This window comes from Corythoichthys intestinalis, chromosome 11 (assembly GCF_030265065.1).
Source record: "Corythoichthys intestinalis isolate RoL2023-P3 chromosome 11, ASM3026506v1, whole genome shotgun sequence".
Classification (NCBI taxonomy): domain Eukaryota; kingdom Metazoa; phylum Chordata; class Actinopteri; order Syngnathiformes; family Syngnathidae; genus Corythoichthys; species Corythoichthys intestinalis.
In genome coordinates, this window is record NC_080405.1 from 42851385 (window position 1) to 42862727 (window position 11343).

Sequence of the window (11343 nt, forward strand, 5' to 3'; positions counted from 1 at the left end):
GTGTGTGTTACTTTTGGTTAACACTTGATGCACAAATGATTTTTTTTTTAACCTTTACAGGGAACTCATTGGCTGTAGTTGACGGCGTTAGACTTCCAATCTATTTTGACTCGGAGGGGCGAGTGAACATTCGACGTGGTAGTGCAAATACAAATAACTGACTATTGATTTTTTTTTTTTTTTTTTTTTTTTTATTATGGGATCAAATATACTCAGAGACCCCATTTCAGTATGGCTACTGCACTTTTTTTTTCTTTGGTGATACTTTTGACAACCCAGTTATAGACTGCTCATCTACCTGCAATAATCCATATATAAGCGGTAGCGGTTTATAGTCAGAAAATTATGATATTTACAGTAGAACTAAAAAAAATTAAAGTAATACAGTAATAATTGCTGATACAGTACTTAGGTTTTTTTTATTTGACCAAAAACAGTCACTTACTCTGTAAAGTGTTAAAATTGTTAAGTGTCACCTTTTGAATAGCCACTGTAGTGACCACCAAGGGCGTAGGTTTGCATAGGGACGATAAGGACATTACCAGGTTTCCAGAATGCTCGAATTGTCCCCACCAACTTTTAAGCAACCTTATTTGCATTCTATAATTAGTTAAATTATATGGGTCATTTAGATTGTCTTCCCATATGTTGTAAGGATAGAATTAACCCTACCATTATTAAGTAAATTACAGTACAGTATTTTCATTATGTTCAGACTTAAATTGACCCCTTTTCACTTGCTGAATGTGCCAGTCCATTTTTTTCCTCAAACGCACTTTTGATTGGCTATGTTCAATTAATCCAGACATTTATTCTCGAAGTTTCCAAAATGTGTCTTTAGTAGTTTTTGAAAACAAAGTTTTGAATCGAACCATGCATCCCCTGAACCTATACATATGCACTGCAAAAACACCTGCTTACACTAGTTAAATTCCCTTGTTTTCAGTGTAAATCTGCTAGTAATAAGTGAAATGATCCGCCACTGCGTGAAGTAAATTTTACTCGGATTTCTTGAAATAAAACTAGCTCGCTGAAAATAATCTTAACACACTTATTTTAAGCAAAAAGTTTGTACATTTAATATGTTTTTTTAGGGCTGTCAAACGATTAAAATTTTTAATCGAGTTAATTACAGCTTAAAAATTAATTAATCACAATTCAAACCATCTATAAAATATGCCATATTTTTCTGTAAATTATACATATATTCTGTAAAGTAAATTGTTGGAATGGAAAGATAAGACACAAGATGGATATATACATTCAACATACGCTACAAAAGGACTGTAGTGGGCATTTCACTCTACTGTCATTTAAATCTGTCTATGCTGTCCTCACTCCGAAGCGTCTACTTTTTCCAAAGCTAGACAGCTAGTGAACGACGCCTTAATAATTAGACTTCTTCCTTTTTCATCTGATTTATTAATAACATGGCCTCAAACCATTGTCCTCTTTAGACCGTCGCAAAACTACAAAAAAAAGTACACAAGCATTGCATTAGCAACAACGTTAGCTTTGCACGCTATACAGGTTCACTAAACATAAACAAAAAGTGTCTCATACAAAAAATATAACATTTCACTTACTAACATAATATGTACATTCTTTACAACAACCATACTTACGGACAAATTTTGTCCAAGGATCATATAAGCACAACATTATCAGCCCGAGACGTCGTGCAGCCATAATGAACTGGAAAGAAAACAATAAACCATGTCGCAAAGCGACCACAAGAGTTCGCTGTTGGACAGCACAAAAAGTCTTGCTGTAAAACTTACCAAAAGGCAGAATACTTTCTGAGGGGACATGTGCGTTAATTGCGTCAAATATTTTGACGTGATTAATTTAAAAAATTAATTACTGCGCGTTAACGCGATAATTTTGACAGTCCTATTATTTTTTTTTTATGTTAATTCATGAATGGATATTGTTCAAAACATTTGAAAGCAATTTTTTCTTGATCTAGCTGAAAAATTACCAACTTTTAGATGGATGGGTTTAAGAAGAACAAATGGTAATATTTACTTAAATGGAATAATCTGACCCATGAATCTGTTAACTAGTCTTTAAAACTCAAAACAAGATGGAGAAAATTATTCAATTTTATTCAAGAAAAATGATCTGATTCAAACTTTAAATTTGCAGTGTGGAAGTTAGTATAAGTCAATACAGATTTATTTTTGCATTGATCATTTAGCAGCCTATAAATTCATTAAGTTCATATTTGTGAGAAATGTAACCCTGACCCAAGGGCGTAGGTTTGCTTAGGGACGGTAGGGACAAAACACTACCAACTTTTCAGGTTGCTTAAATTGTCCTCATTAACTTTAAAGCAACCTTATTTGCGTTATATAATGACTTCAGTGATATACTGTAGGTCAGACATGTCCAAAGTCCGGCCCAGGGGCCAAATGCAGCCCGTGGTCAAATTTCATCCGGCCCCCAGCCCCTGTCATAAAATCAATCACGTCCGGCCCGCACAGACTTAATTGGTCAGCAGTACTGCTACCAGCCTATAAAGTAGCTTACACACTAAATGCTGCTCCTCATTTACCCACTAAAAGGCAGCAGCACTCTAAGCAACATAACAACAGAAGTATCTGTTCCAATCACTCTATCAGAGAAAAATCAGAGTTGTAGAAATAACTGGAAACTCAAGAGAGCCATGACATTATGTTCTTCACAAGTGTATGTAAACTTTTGACCACAACTTTAGCTTACACATTAAATGCTGCTCCTCATTTACTCACTAAAAGGCAGCAGCACTCCAAGCAATGTTACCCCGTGTGACCCTTTACTTCCAATTGTCTAAAATAGCAACAATCAACAAAAAAATTTGACTGCGACGGCCGACGCTTCAAGGATAGGTGGAAATAGGACTATTTCTTCACTAAAATGCGCAACAACTGTGTCTGCCTCATTTGCAAAGAGACAATTGCTGTTTTTAAAGCGATATTACCAAACAAGACACCCTAACATGTACGATAAGATTACAGGGAAGATACGCAGCAAGAAATTGAAGCAACTTGAAGCTAGTTTACTTTCACAGCAGCAGTATTTCGCAAAAGTCGAAACAGAACGCCACAAATGGTAATTACGAGATTGTTGAAATTATTAAATTAAAAATAAAAAAATGTGACACACAGAATGGCCTGCTAAAATTTGCCTAAATATATTGTTCTACGTAAGGGACGTCAGCCAAGGTCGGCCCACCACATTTTTACCAAACCAAATCTGGCCCCCTTTGCAAAAAGTTTGGACACCCCTGCTGTAGGTCATTTAGAATGTCTTCCCATATCTTTTAAATGTTGTAATTGACCCCACCATTATTAAGTGAATTATTTTCCTAATGTTCAGATTTACATGTGCTTCTTTTCACTTGCTGAATGTGCCGGTCCATTTTTTCCCCTCCTTCCCCTCCTTGGCTGATGACTTGATCACCCCCCCCACACACACACACACACACACACACACACACACAAACACATTATATATTAGGGATATTAGAAGTTTTTTTTCAGCAAGCAGCAGCCACTGCACAAAATAGAAAAAGACATCAATATTGTAGAAGTAGGGAACACACCACTAATTTTGCTACTGAAAGTCCGACCTGCATCAGAGTTAGCATAACATGAAACTGAGTGAATTTGTTAACCTGCAAAACTCGAGTAGGCAGCTGCTTAGAAGTGTCCTCCTTTATGCGTTTTCCACTGTCAACATTAATTAAACTGTGAGAAATGTAGTGAACTGTTTCACCCCCTTTTCCCCAATTTTACTTTTTATTTTATTTATGTAGTCTTAAAGCAGCCCACAGCAGCTTTCATTTTTTTTTGTTGAGTTTGGCTTTGCTTGTGGACAAAAGTAGTAGTGTTTTACCTCAAGGACGGCTCCATTTTTATTTTTTGTTATTCCCTGACAAGGACGTTTTTTTCAGTCATATTTAATTTCTTTATTTAGACAGTGTTGAGTGTTCTTAAGACAAATGTTTATTTTTTTGCATTCCTGGGTAGTAAAAGCTTGTATTTATGGTGTGAATATAATTTATGTTCAAATAATGCAAATTAAATTTGATCATAAAATCCGGACATTTTTTGTGGAAGTTTTCAAAAATGTTTCGTTAATATGTTTTTTAAAACAAATGTTTGAATTAAACGGTGCAGGCTGAACCAATACACAAAAAAGTATAAGTCAAAGTTATATTTTGCATTGATCATTAATTTGCCCCGTCCCCAGCAAAAAAGTGTACATATCCTATGAATATTGAGACCAAACCTATGCCCTTGCTAACCACTGTTAAACCTCTGCAAATTCTGAACAAATCTCTAATTGCTTACTTACTATGAAAAATGTCGGTAAACTACTGGCACTTTCAGTTTTCACAACCCCGGAGAACGTTGTCATCTGTTTCACAGCAGATGCGACACGCCCATAATGGCACTTTGATTGGCAGGAAAAAACAGCCAATCGCTGATAACTTGACGAATTAGCCTCGACCAATAGCTATTCTAAAAGGGCGGGTATGATTGTTAAGCGCACCGCATCTTATCTGCAAGCGACTAGACCTTAAAAGGGTGACCTCTTTTATTCATTCTTTTGCCGTTTAGTTGAAGAATATGCTATTATTACGTTGGGCATGCTAATTTAATTTCCTCTTTTCATCCCCTTCTCGAGATTGAGAAATCAATGGTGCTGGTGTTGTGATGTTGTGGTTTACATGTTCTGCTTTTGTTGCATCGTGACATTTGAAAGAGTAAGTACATTGTTTGCTTTTTATCTATTTTAATGTCTTGATGTTTGTTGTTATTGAGTGAATTTTTATTGCAAGGATTTTTTTTTTTATATATATATACTAGTATGGCTGTCCAATATCAGGGTGAGGCAGTTGAAATTGATTTGTGATGTCATTTTCCAGATAAATTATGACAGGAACTCCCAAGATGACACAAGATGAGGAGGGCCTGAGGGACTCAAAGGCACGTTTCCAAAGCTACCTCCATGGTGGGACCTCAAGCTTGTTCTCCACCCTGATTGTCTTCCCGGTCTATAAGACTGTTTTCCGCCAACAAATCCATAATATCCAGGTTCACAGGGCTGTAAAGCAGCTCCACAAAGAAGGTCTTGTGAAGCTCTACCGGGGGGTGACCCCTCCATTACTGATGAGGACACTCAGTGGAACACTGCTCTTTGGACTTCAGGATACCTTCCTCCGCCTGCTAAATCAGCCATCCTTTAGTGCCATTCCCGCCTCCGTTCTTCCTGCCGTGGCTGGTCTCGGTGTAGGAATGGTCGAGGCGGTGGTCTTTACCCCATTTGAGCGTGTCCAGAACGTGTTGCAGAGTGGGCACAATGACCGCCGTTTACCAACGCTTAAAAGTGTTCTTGTTAAATTGAAGGCTCAAAAGTTTGCTTCCGGCTACTACCGAGCTTTCCTACCAATTGCGGCCCGTAACGCCTTAGGCAGCTCCCTTTATTTTGGTTTGAAGGGGCCTTTGAGTGCCGCTGTGGCAGGGCAGGGGCTGTCTCCTTTAGCATCTTCCTTCCTTTCTGGCACATTGACTTCCATGACCATCAGCCTGACCTTGTACCCTCTGTCTGTGCTCGTAGCTAACATGCAAGTGGAGGTGCAGAATGAGGTGAAAGGGGTGATGGCCTGCTGGAGGATGCTATGGAACTCCCGGCAGAGGAGTGTTCTATTACTGTACCGAGGGGGTGCTCTGGTTATTCTCAGATCTTGTATCACCTGGGGAATCACCACAGCCATCTATGATAGGCAGCAAAAACGCTCATCTTGAACAGTTATTGCTTTGAGTAATACTCGTAAGTAAATGATTTGTAATGTCATTTCTGTCTATTGTCACTATTGTCAATTTGAATCATACATCATTAGAAAATGCAATTTTGGGAGAAATTTGCATTGGCTGCCATTGACGATGCACGGATTGGACGTCTTGCAGCGTCAATGGCACTGAAAGATGACCATTCACAGCTAGGCCCCCCAGTTTTAAAGAACTGGACGTCTATCTTTGTCAATGGTGATAATGAGTTAATTTTGCGTCACTTCCTTGTTGATTTTAGGGAACTTACAGTTCACTTTCTGTTGATATTGAATCACTTATTTCCTGTTGATTTTAAAGCATTTCGGGGTCAATTCTTGATTTTGTGGCTTTTTTAAATTATTATTAGACCCCTTCTTGTTGATATAATCAGGTTATTTTTTTCCCAAAGGAAATAAACCGGGACATTTTTGTCAAATATTTGGTGGAACTATAAATTTTAGGATATAAATATACAAATTATGTGTGTCTAATTAACACATGAAATATTTGAGAAAATGATCTGTATTGGATATTTTTTTTAAATGTAGGATGATGCAATGTTTTTGCCATTTAAATTGGATAGGGCTTTTTTTGTCGAAAAACTTTGTGCTGCAAGCATAAATTTGTGGGCTGAAAAGAGCTTATATCTTGTTAATTTTCAGAACGTTGGAACATTGTCGGAACAGTAACAATCGGTCAAAATATGAATATTATATGTAGGAGCTTTGCTTTGCAAAGCATCCCCACTAAAATTAAAATCACTGATTCAGAAATGGCACTAGATGTCCCTGAAGCAGCAAACAAGGGGTGTCATAAATCACCACACGACACAAAATATGAATAAATATGGTTAATCAATTAACTCATTGGCTGCCATTGATGTGTTGGACGTCCAGTGTACAATGTAGCAGTAAGTCATAAACCCCAAGAAAGAAAAAAAAAAAAACATGAATCCATGTTCCATTTTTCCAAATTGAAGCTTTGACAGGTTTGCACTGGAACTACGGGTGCTGTTGATTCTCATGTGCCTTTCATTTTTAAAACATACTGTAAACACAAGAATCAGGACAACTGTACAACATTGTCAGTGTATTTTGAAGAAAATAGGGATAAATGTTCAATAGATAATGTTAAAATTGTTGTGTGACGCAAATGAAATGGATTAAAAGAGTGGTAAGTGAATCCACAAAGGAGTTGTATTCTTTGAATGTAGGTTAAAACTATCGCTCAACAAATTCCAAACACCCAATTAAACCTGGATGCAGTACATGATGCATCTCAAGGAATTTACCATTGACAGTAGACCTAATTCAATTCAAATACAGAACATCATTAACTCGTTGGCAGTCCTTGATGGTGATTGAGAAACCAGAGTTGCTCTGAAAATGAACTGTTTTTACATTGACCACACAGTAACATCAATGTATTAACATGTTGAACGCTAAGCAAACACATCAACAAGCTTCCTTCTACTCTAACAGCTTTTTCATAAATTAACTAATTGAATGCTATTGACGGCAAAAGATGTTCAATCCCTCTGGACTGGGAGCATTGTCCATCATTGCCAATGGCACTTAAACGTGATCATTCAGTGCACCATCCCAGTTTCATTACCTTGGTCTTTCCAAGGGAAAGAACAAGGTATTGTTATTGTGCAACTTTATTATTATAATAATTACCTTGGTCTTTCTGAAAGAAAGAACAAGGTATTGTTATTGTGCAACTTTATTACCTTGGTCTTTCTGAAAGAAAGAACAAGGTATTGTTATTGTGCAACTTTATTACCTTGGTCTTTCTGAAAGAAAGAACAAGGTATTGTTATTGTGCAACTTTATTATTACCTTGGTCTTTCTGAAAGAAAGAACAAGGTATTGTTATTGTGCAACTTTATTGTACTTATTATTTATTCATCTTATTCTCCGCGTTTTTTTGAGCCAACGCACAGCCCAAACCGTAGCACCGATCGGCACAGTTCAAGTATCGGCACGACCGGAATTTTCGCGTGACGATGGGAATTTTTCAAACCGCCACGAAAAATTTTCCGTTCGCCCGTAAACGGCAATTTTCCGAAAAATAAAAAAAGTTTCAAAATGTATCTAGTCCTACAATTTTTGACCAAATCACATAATTTGGGCATCAAAAATTCCGGGACGGTGAGGGGCATAAAAGTTGTATACAGAATTTGGCAAAAATTTACGGTTCCCCGGAAATTTGCCAAAAACTTTCCTATTCATTTTGAATGGAAAAAAAACGCGCGCTTCACAGCCCGAACCGTTAGACCGATCGGCACCGTTCAAGTATCGGCACGACCGGAATTTTCGCGTGACACAGGAAACTTTACAAATGGCCCCGAAAATTTTTCCGTTCGTCCGTAAACGGCAATTTTCCGTGAAAAAAAAAAAACTTTCAAAATGTATCTAGTCCTACAATTTTTGACCAAATCACATAATTTGGGCATCAAAAATTCCGGGACGGTGAGGGGCATAAAAGTTGTATACAGAATTTGGAAAAAAATTACGCTTCCTCGGAAATTTGCCAAAAACTATCCCATTCATTTCGAATGGGAAAAGTTCCCATTCACTTCCAATGGGATTTCCAATGGAATTTACATTGCATTGATGCCATTGACAGCCATGCATGTCGAATCTACTGATGCCAATGTACTTTGATTCAATTGACTATATAGATGTCGATGCCATTGACTGCCATGGACGTCCAAAATTTTTCCCATTCATTTTCAATGGGGAAAAAACAAAATTACCCCAAATCAACAGAAAATGACCAGATATCAATAGGACGTGTCCCCCAAACTTCCCCAATTCCATTGACGCTTATGAAGGGTGCCGCCATTGACTTACATGGACGTCCAAAATTTTTCCCATTCATTTTCAATGGGGAAAAAACTAAATTTCTCCAAATCAACAGAAAATGACCAGATATCAATAGGACGTATATCCCAAACGTCCCCAATTCCATTGACGCTTATGGGGGGTGCTGCCATTGACGTCCATGGACGTCCAAAATTTTACCCATTCATTTTCAATGGGAAATTTTTTTTTTCCCCCAAATCAACAGAAAATGACTAGATATCATTAGGACCTGTCCCCCAAATGTCCCCGATTGCATTACCGCTTATGGAGGGTGATGCCATTGACGTCCATGGACGTCCAAACTTCCCATTCTTTTCCAATGGCATTTCTTCATGTTTGTTCATTCTATTGATGCCAATGTACTTGGATTCCATTGACGGTTATGTAAGTTGATACCATTGACGTCCATGGACGTCCAAAATTTTTCCCATTCATTTTCAATGGGAATTTTTTTTTTTCCCCCAAATCAACAGAAAATGACTAGATATCATTAGGACGTGTCCCCCAAATGTCCCCGATTGCATTACCGCTTATGGGGGGTGATGCCATTGACGTCCATGGACGTCCAAACTTCCCAATCATTTCCAAAGCCATTTCTTCATGTTTGTTCATTTTATTGATGCCAATGTACTTGGATTCCATTGACGCTTATGTAAGTTGATACCATTGACGTCCATGGACGTCCAAAATTTTTCCCATTCATTTTCAATGGGATTTTTTTTTTTTTTCCCAAATCAACAGAAAATGACTAGATATCATTAGGACGTTTCCCCCAAATGTCCCCGATTGCATTGCCGCTTATGGAGGGTGATGCCATTGACGTTCATGGACGTCTAAACTTCCCATTCATTTGCAATGGCATTTCTTCATGTTTGTTCATTTTATTGATGCCAATGTACTTGGATTCCATTGACGCTTATGTAAGTTGATACCATTGACGTCCATGGACGTCCAAAAATTTTTCCCATTCATTTTCAATGGGAATTTTTTTTTTTTTCCCCAAATCAACAGAAAATGACTAGATATCATTAGGACGTGTCCCCCAAACTTCCCCGATTCCATTAACAATTATGAAAGGTGCCGCCATTGACGTCCATGGACGTCCAATTCTCCCATTCATTTCTAACGGCTTTTTTTTTGTTTTTTGCCAATGACTGGCATTATGATCCATTCTATTGATAGACCTGAGTGGGGCTAAGATCTGTGTCTCCACAGAGGAAAGACCAAGGTGTGTAATTTCTCCCGAAATTGCAGTTTCTAGTTGTACTTATTATTTATTCATCTTATTCTCCGCGTTTTTTTGAGCCAACGCACAGCCCAAACCGTAGCACCGATCGGCACAGTTCAAGTATCGGCACGACCGGAATTTTCGCGTGACGATGGGAATTTTTCAAACCGCCACGAAAAATTTTCCGTTCGCCCGTAAACGGCAATTTTCCGAAAAACAAAAAAAGTTTCAAAATGTATCTAGTCCTACAATTTTTGACCAAATCACATAATTTGGGCATCAAAAATTCCGGGACGGTGAGGGGCATAAAAGTTGTATACAGAATTTGGCAAAAATTTACGGTTCCCCGGAAATTTGCCAAAAACTTTCCTATTCATTTTGAATGGAAAAAAAACGCGCGCTTCACAGCCCGAACCGTTAGACCGATCGGCACCGTTCAAGTATCGGCACGACCGGAATTTTCGCGTGACACAGGAAACTTTACAAATGGCCCCGAAAATTTTTCCGTTCGTCCGTAAACGGCAATTTTCCGTGAAAAAAAAAAAAGTTTCAAAATGTATCTAGTCCTACAATTTTTGACCAAATCACATAATTTGGGCATCAAAAATTCCGGGACGGTGAGGGGCATAAAAGTTGTATACAGAATTTGGAAAAAAATTACGCTTCCTCGGAAATTTGCCAAAAACTATCCCATTCATTTCGAATGGGAAAAGTCCCATTCACTTCCAATGGGATTTCCAATGGAATTTACATTGCATTGATGCCATTGACGGCCATGCATGTCGAATCTACTGATGCCAATGTACTTGGATTCAATTGACTATATGAATGTCGATGCCATTGACGGCCATGGACGTCCAAAATTTTTCCCATTCATTTTCAATGGGGAAAAAACAAAATTTCCCCAAATCAACAGAAAATGACCAGATATCAATAGGACGTGTCCCCCAAACTTCCCCAATTCCATTGACGCTTATGAAGGGTGCCGCCATTGACTTCCATGGACGTCCAAAATTTTTCCCATTCATTTTCAATGGGGAAAAAACTACATTTCTCCAAATCAACAGAAAATGACCAGATATCAATAGGACGTATATCCCAAACGTCCCCAATTCCATTGACGCTTATGGGGGGTGCTGCCATTGACGTCCATGGACGTCCAAAATTTTACCCATTCATTTTCAATGGGAAATTTTTTTTTTTCCCCAAATCAACAGAAAATGACTAGATATCAATAGGACCTGTCCCCCAAATGTCCCCGATTGCATTGCTGCTTATGGAGGGTGATGCCATTGACGTCCAGGGACGTCCAAACTTCCCATTCATTTCCAATGGCATTTCTTCATGTTTGTTCATTCTATTGATGCCAATGTACTTGGATTCCATTGACGCTTATGTAAGTTGATACCATTGACGTCCATGGACG

The 11343-nt window shown here is 38.1% G+C and overlaps 1 protein-coding gene across 1 annotated transcript; it reads left to right on the plus strand.

The window, feature by feature from the left end:
* The first annotated feature begins 3354 nt into the window (after window positions 1-3354).
* On the plus strand, window positions 3355-7052 carry LOC130924265 (solute carrier family 25 member 53-like). The gene is made up of 2 exons (XM_057850707.1): window positions 3355-4753; window positions 4916-7052. The coding sequence occupies exon 2, from the start codon at window positions 4923-4925 to the stop codon at window positions 5793-5795; it is 873 nt and encodes a 290-aa protein (XP_057706690.1). The 5' UTR covers window positions 3355-4753; window positions 4916-4922; the 3' UTR covers window positions 5796-7052.
* The last annotated feature ends 4291 nt before the right edge of the window (window positions 7053-11343 follow it).